At 37.8% G+C, this 27,598-nt stretch overlaps 1 protein-coding gene across 5 annotated transcripts in view; it reads left to right on the forward strand.

The window, feature by feature from the left end:
• The window catches only part of NCOA3 (nuclear receptor coactivator 3), a 105,716-nt gene that overhangs the window by 72,302 nt on the left and 5,816 nt on the right, over positions 1-27,598 (forward strand). For all 5 annotated transcript variants that reach the window (XM_074347389.1, XM_074347388.1, XM_074347392.1 and 2 more), the window contains 17 exons: positions 7,899-8,003; positions 8,882-9,054; positions 9,514-9,614; positions 11,020-11,194; positions 11,605-11,793; positions 11,968-12,069; positions 15,543-15,683; positions 15,965-16,112; positions 16,851-17,242; positions 17,424-18,292; positions 19,223-19,361; positions 20,364-20,558; positions 21,240-21,485; positions 21,582-21,708; positions 23,085-23,256; positions 25,637-25,930; positions 26,615-26,719. In XM_074347389.1, coding sequence (XP_074203490.1) covers positions 7,918-8,003; positions 8,882-9,054; positions 9,514-9,614; positions 11,020-11,194; positions 11,605-11,793; positions 11,968-12,069; positions 15,543-15,683; positions 15,965-16,112; positions 16,851-17,242; positions 17,424-18,292; positions 19,223-19,361; positions 20,364-20,558; positions 21,240-21,485; positions 21,582-21,708; positions 23,085-23,256; positions 25,637-25,930; positions 26,615-26,719 — 3,654 coding nt within the window. In that variant the 5' untranslated portion in view covers positions 7,899-7,917. The remainder of the gene's footprint in view (positions 1-7,898; positions 8,004-8,881; positions 9,055-9,513; positions 9,615-11,019; positions 11,195-11,604; positions 11,794-11,967; positions 12,070-15,542; positions 15,684-15,964; positions 16,113-16,850; positions 17,243-17,423; positions 18,293-19,222; positions 19,362-20,363; positions 20,559-21,239; positions 21,486-21,581; positions 21,709-23,084; positions 23,257-25,636; positions 25,931-26,614; positions 26,720-27,598) is intronic.

Consider the following 27,598-nt stretch of genomic DNA (forward strand, 5'->3'; position numbering starts at 1 on the left):
CCTTTGGTAAAGTTTGTTTTCTATGTCTGTGAGTCTGTTTCTGTTTTGTAAGTAAGTTCATTTGTGTCATTTTTAAGATTCCACATGTCAATGATATCATATGATATTTGTCTTTCTCTGATTATCTTAGTTTGTTAGTCTCTAGGTCCATCCATGTTGCTGCAAATGGTCTTATTTCATCCTTCTTTATGGCTGTCTGTTGTATATACATACCATATCTTCTTTATCCAGTCATCTGTCAGTGGCCATTTAGGTTGCTTCCATGTCTTGGCTATTGTAAATAGTGCTGCTATGAATATTGGGGTGCATCTTTTTGAATTAGAGTTTTCTATAGATAAGTGCTGTGGAGCCCAAGAATGGGATTGCTGGATTATACGGTAAGTCTGTTTTTAGGTTTTTGAGAAATCTCCATACCGTTTTCCGTAATGGTGCATCAAACTACATTCCCACCAACAGTGTAAGAGGGTTTCCTTTTCTCCACACCCTCTTCAGCATTTATTGTTTATGAACTTTTCAGTGATGGCCATTCTGACTGGTGTGAGGTGATACCTCATTGTAGTTTTGATTTGCATTTCTATGATAATTAGCCATGTTGAGCATCTTTTCATGTTGGCCATCTGTATGTTTTTGGAAAAATGTCTATTTAGGTCTTCTGCCCATTTAAAAAAAAATTTTTTTTTTTGGTCTTTTGGTTACTGAGTTGTATGAGCTGTTTGTACATTCTGGGAATTAAGCCCTTGTCAGTTGCATCGTTTGCAGATATTTTCTCCCAGTCCGTAGGTTGTGTTTTGTTTTGTTTTGTTTTGTTTTGTTTCATTTTGTTTATGGTTTCCCTTCTTGTGCAAAAGTTTGATTAGGTTCCATTTATTTATATTTGCTTTTATTTCTTTTGCCTTGGTAGACTGCCCTAGGAGAACATTGCTAAGATTTATGTCAGAAAATATTTTGTCTATGTTTTCTTTTAGGAGGTTTATTGTGTCTTGTCTTATGTTTAAGTCTGTAAGCCATTTTGAGTTTATTTTTGTGTACGATGTGAGGGAGTGTTTTAACTTCACTGATTTACATGCGGCTGTGCAGCTTTCCCAGCACCACTTACTGAAGAGACTGTCTTTTCTCCGTTGTATATTCTTGCCTCCCTTGTCAAAGATTAATTGACCATAGATGTGGGGTTATATCTTATTCTCTCTTCACCTTCAGTATCTTTTCTTTGAAAAATTAATTCAAAGTGCTTCAGCAGCTTTATATTTCCACATTGTTAATTTTTGAGATGTTAGTGTTGCGGGGAAACTCTGTAGCTTCTTTATATTGATTTCGGTAGACAGAGCTAACTTGAGTACTGTAGGGCGATGTGTCGTGTTACTTCAAGCACACGTGTTACTTGTGCAGATGCTCCATTTTAGGAATATCTGCAGTTGACTCATGGTTGCCATTCCTTGTATAATTCATTGCTTGGTTAGTCCCAACTTCCTGTACCAGCTTTGCTGCTCTCAGCCATTTGGTTACCAGGTGGCTAATGGCATTAGTTCTTTTAAGTTTCAACATTTCTTCTAGTATCTTTCTTCTCTGAGGCAGATAGAATAGATGAGGAGAGAATGGAGCACATGCTGTGATTATCTCTCCTTTATATCTTTATTGGTTGTTAATTAAATTTATATCAGATTTTATTTCTTTTCCTGCACCCACTCTAATTCCCCACTGCTTATCTTAATCCACAGTTTTATCACTCTTACCTCAGGGGGCTGAATACTTTCTTCTTCCTCTCTTTCTTTTGTTTACTGCTTATATTTTCATTAGGTGGACAACCTTAGGAAAGTAATACTTTTGATGTGGAAATATTTATGTCTGTTGAAGAAAAATTAAACCACAAATGCAGAAATAAAAAGATTAAAAAAACCCAGCACTGTATGCTTTACCTAGTACTATCTGAAGGTACTTGGGTAACCTCTTCAGAATCTTCTAAAAGGTGCTTACTTGTTCTCTGATTAAACTTGTTTATCTTGAGGGCACAGATATCTATGACAATAGTTTTACTCTATTTTCATGGCTTTGTTAACTACTAACTGCCACTCACCATACTGTTTCAGTGGGAAAATGTTTTGAATTCCCAATCAGCAGTCTGTGAATTGAGGATAGCCTGAATAGTTCTGGCTAATTTATTTGACTGAATCTTTTTAATTTGTTGCCATATGGGATATTTGTAACTATTTGTTTTTCAAATGAGAGCAAAATTGGTGTTGCTGAACATACATCTTTGTTCTTGGTATTGTGTACCTCAGCTCCACCGTTCCTGCGCTCGTTGCTTGCTTTGTATTGTCTTCTCATTCTCTCAGTAAATATAAGAATGTGTGAGATGTGATTATCTCCAGTTTTTACAGGCGATAAACTTTTTACAGGTGACAGAAGTTTACCTTTTAGTGAAATTGGGATTCAGTTCTCAAGTGTGATTCCAGCAAAGCTCTGTTGTCTTTTTATTGTATCATTAGTAAATCAGCTCAAGAATTCACTTTGAGCTTTATTTTGATAGACATTGTGAAGCCACCATATTTTTTGGATTGGGAATATCCACATGAAAAAGGACATGTCAGAAAGAAGCCAAACTGTTCTACAAGATATTTAGGTGTCCCTCCACCCTGACCATCTCTAGGAATACTGTGTAGAGTTGGTCAAAGTACAGCTAATGGGATGGGAAGGAAAAGGAGAACTGGGGTTGGAAAAAGGAACAAGGGGCAAGTAGTAGTTAAAAAAGAGAGGAAGGAGTTTGTAATAAAGTACCGTCTTCCAAATTCTTACAATAGTTTAGAGCTTACAGTGTATAAAAGTGGAGACAGAAAAGTGAACAAGACAAGAGTGTAGTGTGTGAAATGTAATAAAAATATGAAAAATGGATTAGGATAAAGAAGGGAGAGTTGGGAATGGCTTCACCAGAGGTGACGGTTGAGTTTGATCTTGAAGGATGAGTAAGAGTATTCTAGGTAAAAGAGGGATAAAGGGGAGATCTAAAAAGAAATTAATGACTCAGGTTAGATATAAATAGGAAATACTTCCATGATGATCTTTTGTCAAAATCTCTTTTAGCATAGGCCACTTGGGTGTTGGACGTGGTGGTGAAGAAGTACAGCTGGATAGTATGTTGTTCAGGAATGAAGCCAAAATCAGGTTTATGAAGCTCAGGTTTAGGTTTTTTACTGTGAATGAGAGAGCTTCATTGCATTAAATTGCAGGAGTCAGTGAACCTTTGAAATAACGAAAGAATTACCCAGCTAGTTAGTATGCTGTCAGGAGAGGGTAATTTGATTTAGATGTGATTGGCTTACTTAACTCCCTCTGCACAGTGTATATTTGTGAACTTCAACTCTCTTGCTCATGCAGAGGTTGAGAAGTCCGTTGGCAACAAGCTTCCAGTTGCAGCTAACACCTGCCTTGGCTAATTGTTATGCCCAGTTCTGGTATTAGAACCTCTGGGGAGTTTGTGTTTGAATTTAGCTTCATCAGGCTTAAACTGGAGCATAAATGTAAAGGGGCTTTGGGTCAGCCTGTTGATTGAGAATGAAAAGGCAAGACATACAAATGGAGAAGAAAGAATGAAACCTTGTGGATAAAATAGCTGTTAATTTACATTTGGGTGCTTTTCAGCTCAATTTATATATTAAAAATAGGATGTTTTACTATATTGCTCTCTGCTAGCCCCTTTCCAAATTTGCAGGCATTATTAACTAAAAGTACAGAAAAGAATGACCAGGATCTGAGATTTATGCTGTTTTCTGGCGTATGCCTGCATCAAGAGAGTTTATTGTAGACACCAATTAATATGCTGTTTCTCTGTTTTAGGAAACCTATCAACCTGCAGTTTTTTTTATCAGCTGTGCTTTCATTTTAACACTTACCAAATTATGTTGTTAAAATTGTATATTTTCCTCTTCTGCTTGTCTGAGAGTTTTAGCAATGTGTGGCATCAGTTATCTCTATTTCCTGGATTTGGTCGGGGCTTGCAAGTGTTTGGACTGAAAGGAAGTGAAATTAACAAAAATGGGTTGCATTAGGTGTTTTATATTTTATTGTATTAAACATAACAGGTTATCAACAACAAAACAAAAGGATATTGCAAGTTAATTTTTATTTGGAACTTTGCCTTTCTTTCCCCTACACCATGTCTCTTTTCAGCTCTTATCCTCTATACCAGGGTTGAATTAAAACATAAAGGTAGGAGATACTGGAAGAGTCATCCAGTTGGTGAGGAAACTTCCGTAATGATTCCATGTTCATGGACTTTTCCCCGTGTCCCCACCCCACCCCCAACACACACAGGTTCTATTTTGTTTCATTTCTTTCCTCTGTGGTACTGGTTCTGATCTTGTAGGATTAAGCCTAACTGGTGATGACAATATACTAAATTGTCTTGAGTAAGAGCATAAATTTGGAACTTGAATTTTGGGTAGTGCCTTTAGGTATAGATGTCTTATAAATGTTTCCCAAGGACAGTTTTTTCCCCCCAATTAGCTTGATCGATCTCTGCTTTTACATAATGCTTCCAACAGTTCTCAGTGAATCAATTCAAATCCACAGTTGTATGAAAATTTCCTGAAGTTACTGGGATTCTCAGGAGACACCAAGAAACACTCCCTAATTAGCATATTTAATCATACCTTGCTTGTTTGCCTGACGAATAAACTAAATTACTGGTGGGATAGTCAAAGGCTCTTGGCCCCAGCATTTAATCTTAGAACCCCCCAGAATAATATAGTTTGAGTCTGGTTCTGCCACTGAGAAGCAGACAACATCCCAAGCAAGTAAAACAGATGCTATTTATAATTTTTTATGTTGATAATTAAGATTAATACCAAATAAGAAACTGTATGTAAAGAGTTTGTCGTAGTCATTTGTGCTCAGGAATTACTGTATATGCTGAAACTTATTTTTATGCGAGTGGAAATACTTCTGTTTTTTATTTCTCACATTGAACATTTTCTTTAGCCAAATGAAATTTAGGGGATGTATTTGCTCTACTTTGATTTTTGTTGTTGTATTTTGAAATTCACACTTGGACATCATGTGATCTTTTAGGCGTTGTTAATGTGGTACCAGGATTTGTCATTATGTAAGTAAGAACTAGAAAACTATGTCAAACTTGTCCTGAAAAATACAACTGTTTTGTATCTTAAATAGTTACGCCTTCATGTTTGGATAAACACCATCACCATAGTTTTAAATTAGAATCTTGCATTAGTACATTTCTGGATAATTACCTCTGTTGCTGGAGATCATTGGACTCTATAAAGAAGTAAATTCGGTAGCATGTAGACTGCACAGTCAGTCATTTGCACATTATAGCTTGTTCTGCTAGATCAAGGGAAGGAGCTACATGTGTATTTGGACATAGGTAGACGTGTTTAGGTATCTCTTATATGCACGTGAACATGGGCTTAACATAAATGACATGTATGCATTTCTGGTTTAGACTGATAATTGTGAATATATCTTTCATACTAAGAGATCGTCATGATTTTGATTTTTCTACTGATAAAATTTATGACTCAAATTCATATTGGTGACATCCTATATCAACCATAGAAATAAAAATATAAAAAGTTTAAAGTAAGCTTCCAACTTTAACGTAGATGAAGGAAAATCTAAAATAAGACTTGATAAGTTTAATGTTCCATTTACTCAGTACTTATTCAGTACATGTTTATTGACCACCTGTTATATGCTAGGTGTCTTAAATTGTACTGGAGATTCAGCATATTTGTAGTAACAAAGTAAGGAAATAATACTGAGAATACAGAATAAATTATGTCTCAAATTAAAGAAGTGCTGTTACTCACTGAAGAGTTTGCTACTCAGTTTTGAGGATTCAGCTTATGTTTAACATTAAAGTTAGGAATACCTAGAATGTGGATAAATTCTTTTAAAAATGAAATGCTGTTACTCATTAGATAGTTTGCCACTTAACTTAAAAGTAACCTTAGAATGAAACAAATGTAAAACCAATAGTCTTGGTGGGGGGAGGGTATTTTAAAAAATTGTTTTGAGATATAGCTAGTTATTCCATTTCTGTACTTAAAGGAATCACTGTTTTAAATATGAAAATTAGAAATAAAAACTGAACAGACTTACGAACTTTATTTCAAAATAATTTTAAACTTAAAGTTGCAAGAAAAAGAATAGTACAAGGAATTTTAAAATTTCTCACCAGCCAAGATTTAACCAATGTCAACATTTTGCTGGTCTTCTCTTCTCTTCTTCCCTCTCCCTCTCTTCAATTTCTTTCTCATTCACTCTCTTATAATGTATGTAATTCCCCTCCAAGAACCATCAGAGGGTTGTTTGTATACATCATAAGCCCTTTTGTCTTAAATACTAAGGATGAGGATAGTCTTTTAAATCAGTCATTTTTACACTGATAAAATACTTTTCTCTGTTGTTCATATTCTAAATTTTGTTATTCGATCCAATAATATCTTTCATAGCATTTTCCTCCTCTAGTACAGGATCCAGTCAGTATAGGATCAAATACTGCATTAAATTGTCACTTCTCTTTAGCTTCCTTTAATCTGGAATACTTAAAGACTTTGTCTTCAAAAATGATAGTGTCATAGAAGATACGGTATTGTGGCATTGTGAGATCTGAATATGCTTTAAAATCGTAATATTGAGCCACTATTGCTGAAAGTTACTTTAAGTTCTTTTCACTCCTTTATTTTAACTTATGTTGTGAGGAAAAAACTACACCAGGTTCTCAAAGCATATCAGCTTTTCAAAGCGTTTACATTTTACTACCAAAATTATTGGTAGAAAGAATTTTGCTGGTATTTAATTCATGCTTAGAACATCTGTAAAGATGACACTGTAATCTAGAACTCCTGATCATGTGATTTTTGATTTTTTAAAGCTTACATATTTCAACTTTAATCAGCATTCTGTGTGAAATTTTGCATTTCTATTAATGTGTCTCTCTTCCTGGCAGTATTGTGCCACCTAGTGGAAATTTATTTCCTTCGGTAATGTGGCTAGACTCTAGATGGAATGCAAGATCATTTTAGCTAGAGAAAGTAGTTTGGAATGTTTGAACTTCTTGATTGACTTGGAATTCTTTATAACAATGAGTATCTTCCTAAACAAGAGTTTAGGACAAATAAAATTCTTAAGTGAAAGCTTAGTAGATGTCTTAAAATTATGAGCCAGTGAGTGTTAAAATCTGCTCTTTTTTTCGATAAGAAATATCCTCCATTTCTTTTCTTTATCAGTGTGACTTTAGCCAAGGTATGTTATATTTCCATCAGTTAATATTAAAATAATTGTTGCTGTTTAGATCTTGTCAGAATCCTCCCCGTTGGAGTTTTATTATTGTATGTATCTACTTTATAAGCAGAATGTATTGGAGTTCACATGTTATTTACACAATCTAGGTTTATTTGAAGTAACAGAAAAAAAACCCACACTGGTTTAATGAAATGGTCTAAAGGAAAAAAAATGTGGCACCTTGAAAATAGCCTGAAAATAATTTAGACTTTTATCATTTGAAGGCTTACAAAGTGACAAGAAAGGCTCTTATTTGTGTAAAAATAAAATGTAGGATTTTATCAGTTGGAGAGTTGATGGTCTCTTTTTCTTGTTTTTAAATATGAGCAAGATGCTTTATTCTTTGTGAGGTGTTCGGTATATGCATTTTTACTAGTACTTGAAAACATTTGTCCTGGGGCTGGACATTCTGCATAATTAAACTGGAATATGAACTCTTGGGGTCTTCAGACTAGTCATGTATGATAAAGAATATTGAGAATTATCTAACCACTTAGGGAAAGCCATTCTGAATTACAAATGGTAGCCATTCAAGCATTCAGCACCTTTATATAGTGATGGGTATTTTATAATGTTTTTATCTTATTATTCTTTCTTAGTTGCTGACGTATTTTCACAATGAGTGGATTAGGAGAGAACTCTTTGGATCCACTGGCCCCTGATTCACGAAAACGCAAGTTGCCATGTGATACTCCAGGACAAGGGTAGGCAGTTTATTTCCTGATGCTTCGCCAAGGTCGCCTCCCTCTGCCTTAATTTTTTTGGTTGGAATATAGCATTTCAGTTGTCTGTTAGCTACAGTCTCTTGTTGGGTTTTCTTTTTGTTTTTGTCTTTGTTTAAATAATGTGATTTTGCTTGGTAGTAAGTAGAGCAGTGCAATGATGTGATGGGGACGTCCTTATGATGGGAGCTTTGTGGCTGAGTCAGATAGAAATGGGAATATTATACTAACTGTGATACTGTAAGATGCATTTCTCAGTGGAGGAGATAGGACTTAGGAATATATAGTCAAGATTATTACAAGTAAGAATTTTAGTATCCTTTATGAACATGTTATAAGTTAGTATTTCGGCATTTTTGTGAGGTTTCGTCCTTCTTTTCCTGAATGAAATTAGATGTTCAGAAAAAAAATAGAAATAAAATACTGCATTTTATGCAGTGATACTCCTTAGCCTTTTCACTTTTCAGTATTTGCCACGGTTAATATCACTTGAATTTCTATGTGGCAGTTGCAAAATAAAAAAGTCTACAATTTGTAAAACTGTATCATTAATAAATAGCTATTGCTGTTTTTATTATTTGTTAATTTTACTGTCTCTTTGGGGTAAAGACTTTTTATCCCCATTTTCCAGATGATGAAGTGAGACTAATGCCTAAGACCACCAGGCTAACACAGGTGGACCTGAATTTCGGTTTCCATGAATTTCAGCTCTATTGTACTAGTTCTCTATGATAAAGTTTTGGTAGTCTCTGTAGGCTGAATTTAGTTGTTTGTATATGAATGTAATGGTGTAGGGACTGATTTTGCTCACAGCTCTTTTGTGATAGATATGTTTATGGCCTCTTTCCTCCTATTCCTAGTCTTACCTGCAGTGGTGAAAAGTGGAGACGGGAACAGGAGAGTAAATATATTGAAGAATTGGCTGAACTGATATCTGCTAATCTTAGTGATATCGACAATTTCAATGTCAAACCGGATAAATGTGCAATTTTAAAGGAAACAGTAAGACAGATACGTCAAATAAAAGAGCAAGGTAATACAAAGTAAGAAAAACACGTCTTTTAGAAGAAACTTGTTAACTGTGTTCATTGTTCACATTTGCCTTGTGCTACCTTGTTGCTTAGGTGGGAACTCCTACTCCTTGAGGGTTAGCCTCTGTGGGAATGGACGGATGGGTTGACCAGCTCTGTTCTTTGGGAAACAGCAGAATTGGAAGGAGGCCAGAATTGTTCACCTTGTCACACGTTACTTCCCTTTCAGGAGGCAATGGAATAGTATATTTAGTAGGGAAAGAAAATTTAGGGTATCTTCTGCCCTCTTGGGTAGCTCTAAAGTGTAATTTTAACCTTTAAAAATGGTAGCATCATTTTCTTATCAGGAAATGTTATGTGTGTGCATGTCTCTTAGAGTCTGTTCTGGTGACAATTTGAAGGAGGATTTAATCTGTAACTGACATATATGCTATTTGTAGTACTGCCTTATGTCTTTTCAGGAAAAGCTATTTCCAATGATGATGATGTTCAGAAAGCTGATGTATCTTCCACAGGACAAGGAGTTATTGATAAAGACTCCTTAGGACCACTTTTACTTCAGGCAAGTATAAGGTTTCTAGCTATCCAGTAAGCTGTGTTGATTAAAAAAAAATAAATAAATGAAAATTTTGCTAGGATACGCAAGCAAAAAAAAATGTTTCTTTTCATGAGACAGAACTCAGTATTCTGAATATGATGGTAAAATGCTCTTATATTTACAATATACATAACTCAGGAGGTCCTGTGGAGCTCCCCCCTCCCCCCCCCCCCAAATATAGTTGCAAACTGAGAAAGCAAACAAAAAGTATAAAGAAGCAAGAGAGGAAAGGTAACCCATAATTTCACAAATTTACTATTTGGGCATATTTTAGCTCTGACTTATTTGTGTGTTTTTGTGTGCTTGGTCATATGGCACACTACAATTTTGTATTTTGGAGGAATTTTTGAGACTTAAAATGTATGTTTTTTGTAAGTAGTTGTCTGAAATCTGATTAACCTATAGCACTTACAGCATGTTTCTCTTTCAGTCAGAGCCTGAAGCCCTTTATTAAAGTGCACTTGTCAACTTTTTTCCCCCAGTTAGTTTCTTCCAACTGCTTTTTATTTGATCAGTTCCGTTCTTCTTTGTTAATTCTCATTAAGGAGTAGTGTAGTTCCTATAGCTTGACTTGATATCAGATGGAGAAATGGGAAGCACTGAGGGTGATTTTCTTACTGTTTTGGGTTTTTTTTTTTAATTTGGAGGAGGGTAATTAGGTTTGTTTATCTATTTATTTAATGGAGGTAGGTACTGGGTATTGAACCCAGGACCTTGTGCATGCTACTAAGCTTGTGCTTTGCCACTGAGCTATACCTGCGGGGACCTCCACCCCCCAATCTTCATATTGTTAAAAGCGCCTTTGAAGAAATCATTTTTCAAAAATTTGATTAGACAGTAATTCACATTGACTGTGTATGTCCCCCCCCCCAATTGTCTTTATTTTTCATACAAGCCTGTATTGATGGTGCTAATGTTAATAGAAATGGTGGCTAGCAGTTATTAAATCAACAGTTTGTTTCATATTTTATTTAGTATAGTACTAAGGCTGGTGTCTTAGTCTGCTAAGGCTGCCATAACAAAATACCACAGACTGGGTGACTTAAACAATAGGCTGAAAGTCCAAGATCAAGGTGTTGGCTGGCTTGGTTTCTCCTGAGACCTCTCTCCTTGGTTTGTAGATGCCTGCCTTCTTGCATCTTCCTGTGGCATTTTCTCTGTGCTTGTGCATTTCTGGTGTCTCTTTTCTTACAGGAACACCAGTCCTATTGAATTAGAGCCCTTATGATCTCATTTAACCTTTTCCTCCTGAAAGGCCCTGTCTCCAAATATAGCCATTGAGGGTTAGGGCTTTAACATACAAATTTTGGTGATGGGGAGAGGACACAGTTCAGTCCATAATAGCCAATATTGACATATCCCACTTTAGGCATTGGATGGTTTCCTCTTTGTGGTGAATCGTGAAGGAAACATTGTATTTGTGTCAGAAAATGTCACCCAGTACCTGCAGTACAAGCAAGAGGACCTGGTTAACACAAGTGTCTACCATATCTTGCATGAAGAAGACAGAAAGGATTTTCTTAAAAACTTACCCAAATCTACAGGTAGGCTTTTAATGTGTATCTTCAAAGTAAGGTTAAAAAATGTTTTTTCTTTACCATTTCTTAGAAAATTGAATGTACCTTTTAGATAGCCAAGTGATCAGACTTACATAGAACAAGGCAAGTGGTAGATAGCAAAATTTTCAAATACGAATTTAGAATTTGGTATACATTTCATGGGTCTGAAATATACAGTGAATTACAAAATATAAGTGAGCTATCTTACAAATGTCTTCAAATTCTGTTGAAATCGAGTTTATTCCTATGTTTTATATATTGCCATTTTGAAATGTTAGTGTGAAAATTACTATGGAAAATGTGTAATGAAAAAATATGTAGCTTTAAATTCTTGATTATTGTTGTAGACTGAATTGCCAACTTTTAAAAAACTTCTTTCAATTTGTTTCCCAAAGTTAATGGAGTTACGTGGACAAATGAGACCCAGCGACAAAAAAGCCATACATTTAGTTGCCGTATGTTGATGAAAATGCCACATGATATTATGGAAAACATAAATACTAGTCCTGAAATGCGCCAGAGATATGAAACAATGCAGTGCTTTGCTCTGTCCCAGCCACGAGCTATGATGGAGGAAGGGGAAGGTAAGAGCGATCACGTTTGTGATGTTCATCAGGCAGGTAACAGCCAGACTTGTACTTCTATAATCGCCATTGTTGTAGTTCTTCTTTCTGAATTCCATGTCCTTATTCGCCTACTGAACAGACATATCCAAAGGGTAAATATAATCCTTACCTAGTTACATTTTTTTATTGTAGATTTGCAGTCCTGTATGATCTGTGTGGCACGCCGTGTTACTACAGGAGAGAGAGCATTTCCATCAAACCCTGAGAGCTTTATTACTAGACACGATCTTTCAGGTAAAAACTGTGTGTATGTGTGTGTACATTTTGTTCACTTTGGAAACTTTTATAAAAGTTAACTATTTGTATAGGGGCACCATCATTTTGTGCCTATAGTGAATGCCTTGCATGGATTATTTCCTATGTTTCTTATACAGCCCTACAGGAGATTCACCAAAACCATAGGCATTTGAGTTGGGTGTATTAAAATCCCTCAAATAAACAAACAAAAAAATACAGAGGAACTTGGCTTTCTCTCTTAATCGCATTTCAAATCAGAATTTAGTACTTCTTTTCTGTAACTTCAAACCCATTTTTCATAAAGAAACACACTTCAGAAAATAGGTGATTTAATGAGAATTACTAGGAGTAATTACTAGGAGTAATTCTTGACATCAACATGAATTCAGTCTTAGTTTACCGTTTTTTGACCATGAGAGTAAAGATTTAAAGCCAGTGGAGTTGATAAGGCACAATGATGAAATTAAACACAGTGCCAATATTATCTGTATTTACCTTCAGGATCACTTTTGTGATTATCTAACCCTAAATGGTGATGCCCAGGGTTGTCACATATGCTCCATCCCAGAGATGAGGAAATAGAGGCCTGGGGACAAGTCCACAAGCATGACTGATAGAGTCTGCAGCTGGGTCTGCCTGATGTCAAAGCCTGTACTATTTACTTTGTGTCCACCATGTGAACCTTCAATAAGTAATTTGAGAAAGAGGAATAGGTTTAAATAAACATACAATACAGAGCTATTATATATGTGTGTTTGTATATATATATACACAGGTATATATTCTATGTACACATACACACATGATAATATTTTACTATAAAAACTAGCTATTTTTGAAGTCATCACCATTGTATGCCAGGCTGCTTGAGATTAATTTTTACAGATGAAAAAGTTCTTTGTATTCTGAATTTACATTGATGAATATTACTTTATAATAGAAAATTTTGTCTTTCCTCACTTTCAGATTATCAAACCTGGTAATAGGAATTTTTATGATTTATATTACCCTTGCAGAATAGAGAACCTTTCAGATTCTTTGCATTTGTTATAATTTGTCAGTTTAAATTTTCCCCCTAAAAATGTAGGGTACATATTGTTATTTGTAATTGAAAATGCTAAATAAAAAATTGTTACCTAAGCACGTAGTTTAGTGACTAGAACCTTAAAAAATTATCTCATCGATATTTTCCTTTATTACAAAAGCAATACCTATTTATTATAAAGGTTAGAAATTACCAAGCAAAAAGAATCAAATGCTTCTGTCTGGTTAACATCTGAGAGCCATCTTACCATAGCTGTGGTTGGTACCTTCCAGTTTCTATCTGTTCTTTTGTGGGAGGTTTGTACTCAGTACAGTTGTGTGTTGTTTGTTTTGTTTCGGTTTTTTTTGGCCTCTGGAGAGATTTTCTTCTCTGTTCCTGATGTGTTTGATTTAACGACTTTTTCCTGAACATCTATTTTGTGTTTGCCATGTGGCTCTCAGAAGTGGTTGAGGACAGATGATTCTTACTCTGGCACAGTGTACATGTAGTTTACTCTTTTCATGGAATGCGTTTGTCCCTTCTCCACCCCTCCCCCCCCAAGATTCTTTATTTGTTACCATCAGATCTCAGTTTTAAATAGATTCTTGAGCTGGTGGCTGATCCAACATTAGTGCCTTTGGCATTCTCAGTAGCTTTTCTAGAACTATCTTTCACCATGAAAGCTACACAAGTTTTCCCAGTCCAAACTTGAGTTTTTCAGCGTTTTAGCTTTTCTTACAAATACATCATGGAGAGGATAGATAGGCAGACCTTTCCTGTATCTTTCCCAATTTTTCTGAAATGAAACTACTGACCACTTTTTCAAGTCATTCGTCTACATTTCTTGAGTCATGATTTTCATTGTCTTCCAAATTTGGTGGACCTGTTTGTCTTGAGCATAAGAGGTTGTCTGAATGAATATTACATTTTTTTTTAGTAAAACTTGTGCAAAACAGACAAAAGCAACCATTTGTAGTCTTGACATCAACATAAGCTTCCTTCATAGTTTGAAGTTTTTTAATCAGGAAGCATATTTTGTCATAGAAATCCATGTCATGGATTTTAAAAAAATTGTTTTATTGAAGTGTAGTTGATTTACACTGTTTCTGGTGTACAACATAGTGATTAGGTTATACACATACTTATATATTCTTTTTCATTATAGGTTATTATTAGATACTGAGTATAGTTCCCTGTGCTATAAGTAGCACCTTGTTGTTTATCTTTTTTATATATAGTAGTTTGTATCCGCTAATCCGAAACTCCTAATTTATCCCTCTCCCACCTTTCCCCTCTGGTAACATAAGTGTTTTCAGTCTATTTCTGTTTTGTAAATAAGTTGATTTGTGTCATTGTTTTTAGATTTTACATATAAGTGATAATCATATGATACTTCTCTTTTTTCTGTCTGACTTCACTTAGTATGATAATCTCCAGGTTCATCCATGTTGCTGAAATGGCATTATTTCATTTTTTTTAATGGATAAGTAGTATTCTATTTGATATGTATACATCTTTATCCAGTCATTTGTTGACGGACATCATGTCATGGATGTTTATCACAGTTGTTGCCTTGGACATTGTCAGTAATTATTTTGAATTTTCTAAATGTAATTTCAGCATTAGGCAGAGCTATAAGGCTCACTTTGAAAGTGTAACTCTTGAGGCCTTCCGAAGCAATTTTGGTTCCTTGAGTCTTGGGATTTTCCCCAATATTTTTTTATATCAAACATAGCTTGTACTTTCAGGTCAGACAAATCTTTCTTTAAAAGTGGAGCAACCACTCTTCTTCTTGGCTCCTCTTTTGATACTTTTTATAAGGTGTTTGTTGGTCAGAAAATGAAAAGGCCTAGCCATTTTTGAAGGCCATCTGCACAAAATCTTCTTTAATTTTGTAATAGTTTTGCGTTGTTTATATTCCATCTCTCTAGTGTATCTGATGTTAAGGAAAAGTTGTTGGAAACGTCCATACTTGTGGAAGTGAGTATTTGGTTAATCTTCCTAGTTTAGATTTTGAATGGCCCAAGATGCAGTCACCTCTCCGATGGAGAGAATTGTCCCTCTAACTGCTGAGGCAAGTTTTTCCCTTGGTTCATGATTTCAGGGACAGAATATCTTCAGTTAAACAGTTTTACTGGTATTATTTTTTTCCTTTAAATGAAGATGAACCTGAGGTAATCTAGACATGATATATTCTATACATTCAAAAGGTAAAAGGAGTTATGTGATAATACTCTTTTAGTAGATATCGCAGAACACTCAGTGTCAGAGAATCCTGCAAGCCTGTGTCCTTAAAGAGAGAAGCTCTGAAAATAGCAGAAATTTGGACCAGAGAACATGGGGTAGATTTAATGTCTTTATTTTGTTCTTCAGTACTAAGCTGTGCAGTATACAACCAACAGATACTTGTGGGTTGGATTTACATCTTTTATTTTCTGCTTAATAGGAAAAGTTGTCAATATAGATATGAATTCGCTGAGATCCTCCATGAGGCCCGGTTTTGAAGATATAATCCGAAGGTGCATCCAGAGATTTTTTAGTCTTAATGATGGGCAGTCGTGGTCCCAGAAACGTCACTATCAGGAAGGTGAGGGATTTGGAGGTTGATTGTTGATCTTATTTGTCATTGTGTCTGGTATGCTGTTGCGCAGTAAGTACATACCTGACCGTAGCGGTTGATGTGTCTGTGTGGGGTGGGAAAGTGATTCCTGAGCGTTCTTATTTTAGCCTGTTGCTAATTTTGGTGAGGCCCAGTCTTTCACTGGATTTTGAAAATGTTGCATTGGGGTATATTTTCTTTCTTTCTTCTCCTGTACGTATTTGTTATGCCAGTTGTAGTTACTAGTAATGGGATGTTTTCTCTAACAGCTTACATCCATGGCCATGCAGAAACCCCAGTGTATCGATTCTCTTTAGCTGATGGCACTATAGTGACTGCACAAACAAAGAGCAAGCTCTTCCGAAATCCTGTAACAAATGATCGTCACGGCTTTGTCTCAACCCACTTTCTTCAGAGGTAATACCAGATTACTGCGTGTGCTCATATTAAATGCAGCAGGGTTCCCCTGTTGCTTTATTATTAATGTAAAAAGGGAGAAAATAAGAGAAGGTATGCAGGTTGTTGGGTTTGCTGAAGTGCACTTAGAATCCTGGAACATGATCTGTCTTCTTCAAGGTTGTATTTTTATGTGAAAATGAGGATTTGTTCATTAAATAATTAATTCCTGGGAAAACTGGAGGATGGGAAGACTATTGGATAAAAGAGCATATAAAATCTGACTACCTCTGTTACTTTCCATTCTAATGACTTGTTACATTGCTTTTAGGAGTTGAATTTAAAATTGGAAGGTAGATGTTAAAAATAAATAGTTGCTGTTGCTAGTGGTAAATGGGCAACACATGAAGGAGAATATTCACCCATTAATTATCTTGAGTAATTTGCAGGTATCTCCAGGTTAACCCCTTGAACTCTGGTAAAGCCCCTTTGAGACTCCAGCTGACATAGCTGTGGGCTTTTTATGGTGCTCTGGTGTCACTCATTTAGATTCTGTGGCTGCTGTTATTAAAAAGGATGCTATTAGGTTAATAACTGGTCAATATCTAGATTGTTATTGCCACTAGATATTGGAATGGTGCCAGAGAAGTTAAGCTCCTGAGGCACTTACTTTGTCCTTTAAAAAAAAAAATCTGATTCAGGCGTTTAACATCTACCTGTAATTTTTTAGTGAAAAATTGATGTTCTGTTTCTTTACAGGGAACAGAATGGGTATAGACCAAACCCAAATCCTGTTGGACAAGGCATTAGACCTCCAGCAGCTGGTTGCAGCAGTGCAGTAGGCGGCATGAACATGTCGCCCAGCCAGGGCTTACAGATGCTGAGCGGCAGGACCTATGGCTTGGCTGACCCCAGCCCCGCGGGACAGATGGCTGGAGCTAGGTATGGGGCTTCTGGTAGCATGGCTTCAGTGAACCCCGGGCCAGGCATGCAGTCACCAGCTTCCTACCAGAACAGCAGCTACGGTCTCAGCATGAGCAGCCCTCCGCACGGCAGTCCTGGCCTCAGCTCCAGCCAGCAGAGTATCATGATTTCTCCTCGTAATCGTGGGAGTCCAAAAATGGCCTCACACCAGTTTTCTCCTGTCGCAGGTATTCATGTTGCATCTCTTTTCTTAATTTTTTTTCTTTTTCAGTAATTCCTTTCTTTCCATACCACTATAATTCTAGTAAAGCTAGCTCCTTTTAAAAAAGAAACTTTAATGTGTTAAGTGGTGTTTTGTTATAGCATCTGATAGTCTTAATTCTTTCCCTAATTTTTCTCCAAATCCAGGTGTACACTCTCCCATGGGATCTTCTGGCAATACTGGGAGTCACAGCTTTTCTAGCAGCTCTCTCAGTGCCCTTCAAGCTATCAGTGAGGGCGTGGGGACTTCTCTTTTATCTACTCTGTCTTCACCAGGCCCCAAATTGGATAACTCTCCCAATATGAATATAACGCAGCCAGGTAAAGTTAACAGTCAGGATTCCAGGAGTCCCCTAGGCTTGTATTGCGACCAGAATCCAGTGGAGAGTTCAATGTGTCAGTCAAATAGCAGGGATCACCACAGTGACAAAGAAAGTAAGGAGAGCAGCATGGAAGGGTCAGAGAATCAAAGAGGTCCTCTGGAAAGCAAAGGTCACAAAAAATTATTGCAGTTACTTACCTGTTCTTCTGATGACCGGGGGCATTCCTCCTTGACCAGCTCCCCTCTGGATTCAAGTTGTAAAGACTCTGCCGTTAGTGTCACCAGCCCCTCTGGGGTCTCCTCTTCAACACCTGGAGGCGTGTCCTCCACGTCCAATATGCACGGGTCACTGCTGCAGGAGAAGCACCGGATTTTGCACAAGTTGCTGCAGAACGGAAATTCACCAGCTGAAGTCGCCAAGATTACTGCCGAAGCCACTGGGAAGGACACTAGTGGTACGACGTCTTGTGCAGAAGGGAACGTCAAGCAGGAGCAGTTAAGTCCTAAGAAGAAGGAAAATAATGCTCTGCTTAGATATCTTCTGGACAGGGATGACCCTAGTGACACACTCTCCAAAGAACTACAGCCCAAAGTGGAAGGCGTGGACAGTAAAATGAGCCAGTGCAGCAGCTCCACCATTCCCAGCTCAAGTCAAGAGAAAGAGTCTAAAATTAAGACAGAAGCAAGTGAAGAGGTAATTTGTCTTCACTGTATTGCAGCTTAGTCATTGTGCTTCATCATTGCATTTCTGTGTTAGAAAGGCTGTGTGTTACACACAAAATCTTACTTTCTGCTTTAGGTTTATTTAATGGAAGTTAATCTGGCACTGTCCTTTTTTTGTAACTCTTGAGCATCAGTAAAGTATATTATGTAACTTAGAAGTATCAGATGTGTTTGCTTTAAAATGTGACGATACTTCATTAGTCGCCAATTTGAAATTTTTCATGGAGGTTTTTATTGTTGGAATGAGCAACTGGGTCAGTAAGGGTATAGTATTAAGCAACAGAATTTTGATTTTTACCTAAAATCACAATCCTTTTACACAATCGCATTCTAAAGCATTTCCCAAACTCTGCTTGAGTAACACTATTCTGGGAGACATTAACATGCACCTGAGAAAATCAAACTCCTGGAGGAGTCCTGCTGTGAGGATACCTGTTTAACTTTGTTTAACCCAGTGTTCTTTAAATACACTGACCAAAAGCCCCTTTTAAAGCATGCCCGTGAGTATCTTGTTGAATATCAGCTTGTTTTTATTACTAATCATACGTGTTTTCAGAAGTACGTATAGAGGCAGACATCTCTGTCAGCTAACGATTCTGACTAATGTTAGCTGGAAAATATCCCACAGTTTTGAGAATTAAACATTTAGTGTAAATTTAAAACTGCCTCTTTGAAAGCACCTTCAAACCTATGGGTTTATCTCAGGAGTTGAACTGTTCTTGCTTTAAAGGAGGATTGGGGTGGGGGTCATAGTCGGGTAGCCTGTAAGTTGGACGTTGTCATTTCAGGTAACTGTTGGGCTTTTCTTGTCTCCATTTCATCTCTTCCCTTCTGATGAGTAGTTTATACAAACTATGTGTCTAGTAATGCACACAGGTTAATGAAAAAATTTTGTTTTTAGGGGTCTGGAGACTTGGATAATCTAGATGCTATTCTTGGTGATCTGGCCAGTTCTGATTTTTACAGTAATTCCATATCCACAAACAGTAGCAATCTGGGAACCAGGCAACAACAGATGTTTCAAGGAGCTAATTCTCTGGGTAAGAAACGACTAGGTTTTATTCTTGCTGCCGTTTAAGCTTTTCTTCACGCTTGTGTGTATTCTTACACTAAGACTGGGATCCAACTCTTAAATGTGAGTTCTGCTTCTCAGTTTCTTATAGTAATTTATAATGTATAAGTTTTAAATGCTTTTTGGACATTTTCCTATATTTAAAAATTTCCCATTTCTAAGATGATGCCAGCCATCACGGCACTTATAAAATGTTCATCTTTGATTATTCCAGGTGAATGGTAAGTACTAGGACCTGTGTTTTTCTTAGGCATAGAGAATTGGATTAAAAAGCAAATCAAAACTGATCCTTTGACACTAACTTATAGAATCTTGTCATTTAGCTATGAGATTTTTCTCCGTTGGTGTTTGTTGGTTCTTACCCAGCCTCTCTCCTATAGCTGTGTGTTTCTTTATTCATCAGTTTAGCAAGGATATATGGTGTCAATTGAAAAAGATTAATTCATAGTTACCTGGGATGGTGGTTATTCATTTTTAGTGGCACTATTTCCTAAACCAAAATGGGTAATCAGAGCAATCAAACAGATTGGAAAAAGGAAGAAGAAAAAGATTAGGAGGAAACTTTGTATTTTTCTTTGATTAGAAGGCAACTTACCTGGTTACATTTAATTGAAAAATTTTAAACGGAGAAGCCACTTAAGTGTGCATTTTGAAGAACCTCCAGGAGTTTGAAACATTGGTAAAATTTCCAATATTAAGTGAAGCAGAATATGAATGACCGTATCAGGCTACAGAGCAATGCCCAGTGCTTCAGCCAACAGTGAGACTCTGGTTTTTTACTTTATTTGGAATATGAGGCTTTTTTTTTTTTTTCCTTCTTTTGGGTGCCTAGTACTTTGTAAAGGAAGACCATTTTAGTAAGGAAGACATTCTTGGGTGGGTGATATTGGTGTTTATGTCTTGTACTTGATTATTTATGTACGGAATCATCAGAGGATATTTCTGTGTTGTGCTTCTATGTTTTTAACAGGTTTGAGGAGTCCACAGCCTGTGCAGTCTGTTCGTCCACCGTGTAACCGAGCAGTGTCTCTAGACAGCCCTGTTTCTGTTGGCTCAAGCCCTCCAGTAAAGAATATGAGTGCTTTCCCCATGTTACCAAAGCAGCCCATGTTGGGTGGCAATCCAAGAATGATGGATGGTCAGGAAAATTATGGCTCAAATATGGGTATGTTTATTTGTGATGAATATTTATGATTAAAATTTTCTTTTGGGAAAAGCAAAGTGAAAATACTTAAAGCCATTTAATTGGAATTCAGAAACAGGTTTTTGAATAACAGCATGTTTTGTTCATGAGTATCCTTCATGTATTCTGTGTCTGGATGATTTAAACTCTTAAGGACGTTTTTGGTCCAAAACATTTTTTAACCTGTAACGAAGGAATACACGGCAATGCAGACATACGTGGAGATACTGCGAGTTCTGTTCCAGACCACCATAATAAAGCAGATAACAAGATAAAGCAAGTGACGTGAATTTTTTTGTTTCCCAGTGCATGTTAGTTATGTTTACACTATACTATAGTCTGTTAAGTGTGCACTAGCATTGTGTCTCCAAAAAACTGTATGTACCTTAACACACATTTTATTGCTAAAAATAGCTAACCATTGTCTGACAACACGAGGTTGCCACAAACCTTCAATTTGTAAAATATGCAGCATCTGTGACGTGCAGTAAAGCGGGAGCATGCCTGCAGTGGCCTATTGGAACTAAGAGCTTGCTAGCCCTGTTCTTAGAGGGACAAAGCACTTTTTTGGTCAAGGCTGATATTGTGTATGATGACTGTACTTAAATGATAAGAGAAGGATTTCATTCCAACATGGAAAAGACCTAATCCTTTCTGTTTCAGGTGGACCAAACAGAAATGTGACTGTGAACCAGACTCCTTCCTCGGGAGACTGGGGCTTACCAAACCCAAAGGCCAGCAGAATGGAACCTGTGAATTCAAACTCCATGGGGAGACCAGAAACGGAGTATAATGCTTCTTTACCCAGGCCTCCAGTGGGTGGCTCAGTGCCCACCATGCCTCTTCGGTCCAGTAGCATCCCAGGCGCAAGGCCGATGTTGCAGCAGCAGCAGCAGATGCTTCAGATGCGTAAGCATCCCCTTCATAACCTAGAACATCCAATGTTTTTTTCAACTTCTCCCATTGGCTTATTTGAAAATTTATCCTTTCTTTTTGCTCCACCAGGGCCTGGTGAGATTCCCATGGGCATGGGAGTCAGTCCTTATGTCCAAGCAGCACCGTCAAACCAACCTGGTTCCTGGCCAGATGGCATGCTGTCCATGGAACAAGGCCCTCATGGGACTCAAAATAGGTGGGGCTCTAGCAAGTGATTCTGAAGAAACTGTTAGCATTGGGTTATCTAGAAAAGAGCACAGGAACAATCCTGAAAGAGAATGGGAAAAACTCTCAGTAACTGAGGGACTCAGTTGCCAACTGTAAAAATGAGCCTGAGGTAGCAGACAGTGGCCTTCATGGGAGAGGGAGGAAACAGAATTGTATGTTCGGCTGTCAGGCTGCTGAGCGATCACACCCGAGAGCCTCCATGTATGGTGCTGGTCTCATGATGTAACAGTCCTCCTCCATGAGCAAGGGGGTAAACCAGTTAGACAAGATGATGCGCAGAGGGTAAGCCTCCATTTCCAGAGAATTCATTAAGAATTGGATAATTCTTTTCTAAAATTATTTCAGGCATTTCAGGGATGAAGGTGAAAGTGAAATATAGCAGTCTTATTTTTGTAAAAGAAAGATGGATTATGTCTCTTTCTTTCCTTTCTTTCCTGTCTTGTCTTTCGTCTTTTCTTTCCTTCCTTCCTTCCTTCCTTCCTTCCTTCCTTCCTTCCTTCCTTCCTTCCTTCCTTCCTTCCTTCCTTCCTTTTTTGCTTGGTCGGTAACTCATTTGCATGGAAAAGGCCACCGGTTAATGTCAGCTTCAACTTGAGTTCTAAAATAAAGTGGGCTGGGAGTATAGCTCAGTGGTAGAGTGTGGACTTAGCATGCACAAGGTCTGGGTTCAATCCCTAGAACCTCTATTAAAAAAAAAAAAAAAGAAAAAGCAAAGAAAAGTGAATTGATGTGTTGAGGAGACAGCAGTGTAACTACACGAGTTCATTAATTTGAGTGCTTCACCAAATTTTTCTGAGGTTGGATAAATGTCTAGTTCCATGCCCCTGTAATGTGTTAGAACTGTGGCATTGTTGTGGGGGTATGGAGTTTGTATTATGCTTATCAATACGTAAGCTTTGTGGGCCAAGTGTTAACACCAAGTTACTTTGGTAGATCCCTGGGCTCAGTTCAATATTTTTTCCTGTTCTTTTGTTGATTGCTTCCGCTTAACAAGTGTCCTAATTATCACCATGTCTATTCTTGTAGGGTCTTGAAAACAAGCATCCTCTTCCATCGCTCCAGTCTCCCCTCACATCTCTGCTATCCCCCAGATAAATGCCAAGGAGCCTAGCAGTTATATTTTGGTGGTGGGGTTGGGAGTGACAAGCTAGATGTGGTCGGAGATGACCTTTTGAGATTTAAAATTGTGGGTCTTAAATTCAAACTGATGCCATTTGCTCTTCTTTGCTACTCGGTTTTTTATTTATGCTTGTAGTATTTGAGTTACTGCATATTAAAAATATTGTGCATGGTTATTTAAAAAAAAAAAAGCACCGTTGAAATTGATTGTACATCTCTTACCAGGCCACTTCTTAGGAATTCCCTGGATGATCTCCTTGGGCCACCTTCTAACCTAGAAGGCCAGAGCGATGAAAGAGCATTGTTGGACCAGCTGCACACGCTCTTGAGCAACACAGATGCCACAGGCCTGGAAGAAATTGACAGAGCTCTGGGCATTCCTGAACTTGTAAATCAAGTAGGCAGCAGTAATGTGGAAATACGAGTGTGTGCGTGCATGCGTGCGTGTATTCATACCTATAAAGCCATGCACAAGAGTGCCCCTGTGTGTACCTTTCCTGTTACTTATGATAATACATCACTACGTTCGTGGATACCAGCATTAATTTAGCAAATGTACTTGATAATTGTGATAGTACTTCCAGCAACCTACTATTTTATAAAGATGTCAAATTTTAGGCATCCATAAAATGAGCCAGTAAAACTGCCATACAGTTTTAAAAATGCTGCTTTCTGCTTATGTTAGTTAAGAGTCCTCATTTTCATAATTACTTCTCTCTACTACCTGGCCAACCAGTGTGTACTCTTGAGGAGGCAAGTTTTTTTTGTGTGTTAAGCAAAACGACGGTAAATCTGTGAATGTCCTAACAGCATAATCTCCTATTTTCAATTACCTTTTGAGCCTTATGAAAATATGCCATTCACAGACCTGTAGTTTTGAAACAGGTACATTTTATAGTGGAGGGTGCGCTGTGTAAGTCTGTGTGTTCAGTGATAAGCAGGAGAGATGCTGAGGGCTCAATCTTTGTTGAGGAAACAGGTGGGTACAGAAAGAATTACACTCTAACGTGGCGAACACCACACAGAACTTTTTAAAGGGTGAGTGGGAAACAGAGCAATGACGATGTACACCCAGGGGTCCCAGCCACTGGTGACCCTGGCACTGGGAGTGGTGTCCTGCCTGGCTGGGGGAGGATATGAGGGTTATACAGGACTGAGAAGCTTGAACTACCCACTAAAATTTTATTTAAGTTGGAAATAGCTTTCTTTGTTCTCATGATAAAAGTTAATGTTCGTTGTAGAAAAATCACCGAAGTATATATTAAAAAAAATCAAAAGTCCTTTGTAGGAACAGAGTCATAAGTAACTTTTGAGTATGTATTTTAAAAGGAACAGACTTTTAAAATACTTTGGTAGTCTGTTTTACTTTATGAAAGTCATTGTCAGTCATCTTTTTCTGTTTAATATATACATCTTTAATTTTAATGGCCAAAATAGTATCCATTGTATTGAACAGTTTCTTTAACCAGTTCTCTACTAGTGGAAATTTAATTGTTCCTAAACATTCCCTGTTACAGTTCTATGAGTTACTTCCATCTTGTTCACTTGGTCTGTTTTCTTAGCTGTAATCCAAGAGGTGCAATCTTGGAAAGGGAGAATGTGAAGAATTGACATTACTGGCTTTTAGTTCCAAGTGAAAGGTGTCTCCATCTACTGTGGTGTAGGGAAGATTGGAGGAGAAGTGGGCTTTTTTTGAGGGAGGGACTGTTGGTAATCACGACTCTTGTTCTCTACATGTCAAGTTTGAGATGCCTGGGACATCCAGGTAAAGGTGTTGAATGGGTATCTGTATAAGCAGAATTAGAGTTCAGAGACGTTTCAGCTGGAGACAGAAACTTGGCATATGTTACCAGTAGATAAGAACACCAAGGTAGAAAGTGTAGCAAGAGAAAAGAAGATGGCCCAGGACTGATGAACTCTCGGCATTCCTCCAAGGAAAGGCCAGAGAGGTGGGAGAAAGTCGAGAGTAGTTGTCACAGTTACTATGAGGTGAAATGTGCTTTAGGGTGAGGCTTGGCGAGGGTGCTGACCGCACACTTGCTGTTCTGTGCCCGAGGTTGAGATGATAAAGGTGAATGCAGCACCTGTCAGGCTCTTCTTGCCTTAGCATGGCAGGCTCTCCCCTCCTTTAGAGTATTTATTTTTGCTTCTTTTTTAGCTGAACATTATATTGTACGCATGGCTAGCACGTAGAGAAGTGATGCCTGGCACATAACAGACACTTAAGAAATACGTGTTGAACTAATGGGTGTCTTTCTCCTCCCCATGTTCAAATAATATTGGATGACTGACCACCTTTAGTCTTTGTTCATGTGGTGAATACACTCCAGGGGAAATGAGCTACTGTTGATTTACCTGTCTCTACTAAACTTGCCTCTTGCCACCTTCAAAGACAGTCTTGTAAAATCACAGGAGAATTCATTGATCACAGTGATTTTAATTGATTTATTTTACACTTGGCATGGGAGGTCCATGTTGGTACAGAAATTTTGTCTGGAATAAATAGTACTTCTCAGTTTCTCTCTATATTGTAGATATTTGGCTCAGAAAATATTTGACTGTCTGTGTGAGACCCTACACTAGGTAGGCACTAGGACACAGCCGTGTGAAGATGGGGTGTACTCTGCGTTCTCATGGAACTTCAGATAATAAACTGGATTTTGCTTTTGGAATTCTACAGCAGCATTGTTCACATATATTGACTTTATTTTTTGCTTTCTTTAGAGCATTTGATTTCTGTTGCTTTCTCACCATTCATTTATGTGTTTGATGTTTAGGGACAAGCTTTGGAGCCCAAACAGGATGCTTTCCAAGGCCAAGAAGCAGCAGTAATGATGGAGCAGAAGACAGCATTGTATGGGCAGACGTACCCAGCACAGGGGCCTCCAATGCCAGGAGGCTTTAATCTTCAGGGACAGTCACCATCTTTTAACTCTATGATGAATCAGATGAACCAGCAAGGCAGTTTTCCTCTGCAAGGAGTGCACCCTAGGGCCAACATCATGAGACCCCGGACAAACACCCCCAAGCAGCTTAGAATGCAGCTTCAGCAGAGGCTGCAGGGCCAGCAGGTAACCAGTCACATGCTCTGCCTTGGCCTCACATGGCTTTCCCTTTGGCCTCCTCCTCTGGTTTGTTTTCAGACTGTGTTCTTCAGAGCTCTTGCCACTGGCTCTCCATTCTCTGTCAGCTAAAGAAATTCCTTGTTTTCATTTCTGTGTAACATTTTATTTGGATGGCTCCTTGTGAGGGAGTGGTTGTACTAGAGTTGGATACCTTCCTGTGAGAATCTTCTGTTGTATAGGTTGAAAAAAAAAGTCAGAGGATTGCTTTTGGGGCAGAAGAGAAAAGTGTCTCATAATGGCTGCATAGTTTTAGAGGTAGATAATTTGTATTTTTAAAAAGTCCTTAATATTAGTAGCCAGATATTTAAAACTTACTGATTTGAGCACTCTCTCTAAGGAACCTGTGCTTTCAAAGTTGAACTCAATTAGTATTTTAAGATTTGTTTATTTTTTTCTTTAACCATAACACATTTAAAAAATTTTAATCATTTATATTGTTTGTATCCTAGCCAAGTACTTTTCAGAACGAATCTTTTTAAAAGGTGAGAGTGTACCGATTCAGCTTTGATGTGACGTATCCAGGTTAATGGGTTTAGAGATACCATCGCGACCTTGCTGGGTGGTGCTGAGGTTGTGGACTCATTAATGTGCTCTACTTGCATTCTAACCAACCTGTCTGTCCTTCCCCAGTTTTTGAATCAGAGCCGTCAGGCACTTGAAATGAAAATGGAAAACCCCACTGCTGGTGGGGCTGCGGTAATGAGGCCCATGATGCAGCCCCAGGTGAACTCCCAGGTGAGAATAACAGGTCTCTCCATTTTCACGGCTGAATGCCCTGCACAGGGCTTGGCCGATGGTTGACCCTCAGTAAATGTTAAACAAATACAGTGCATATTTCCAAGTTTCTTGTCTAAGAAGCCGTCACCTGGTCCCATCACACTTTTCCTCTTCCCTTCTCTCCTGCTGGTGACTAGGAAGAATCAGAGGAGGAGAGATTGTTTCATAAAAACCCACTGATTTGTGTTTTTCAAATTAATTCTCTTTGTGATCAGTTGCTGTTGTGAAGAGTTGCCACCAACTTTTTAGAAACTTAAATAACCTGTAAACTTTTCTCTGTTCCTGGGTTTTGAAACAGTTTGCTCCCTGAGTAGAACTGGAAATTACAAGAAATATAAAGAAGAAAATGAGTCATTCCTAATCCTGCTCAGTTACAGCCTCTGAGGTGGCCTGTGTTCCTGTAGCAGGAGGGGTGCTCTTAAAGTTCTCTCTGCCTCAAGCTCAAGGTGGAGATTGTATGAAGGTATTTCCTTAATGTGCACAAGGCAGATGACTACACGAAAATCCCTTAACTGTGGCTTCAAATATTATTTATAATTATTGTTAAACAATAACAACTGTGAAATGCCTCGTTTTCACAGTCTTAGGCCTACACGGAAGTACTGACATCTATTTTTTTTTTTTTTTTTTTTTTTTTTTTGATGATCAGACATCCGGTATAAGCTGAGCTAGGATGCTCTCCAAAAAGACAGTGTTTGCTTTTTGGAGATGATCTCTCCAAGCCAGCAGAGCCCAAATCAGCTTCCTTGTTCAGTGCTTTGATCATGTAACCTCCCTACCCTCCATCTCTTCTGTCAGGAGGTTTAGAGAGACTACAAGACCTTCTGGGGTGAATTA

The sequence above is a fragment of the Camelus bactrianus genome, chromosome 19, assembly GCF_048773025.1.
Source record: "Camelus bactrianus isolate YW-2024 breed Bactrian camel chromosome 19, ASM4877302v1, whole genome shotgun sequence".
Lineage (NCBI taxonomy): Eukaryota > Metazoa > Chordata > Mammalia > Artiodactyla > Camelidae > Camelus > Camelus bactrianus.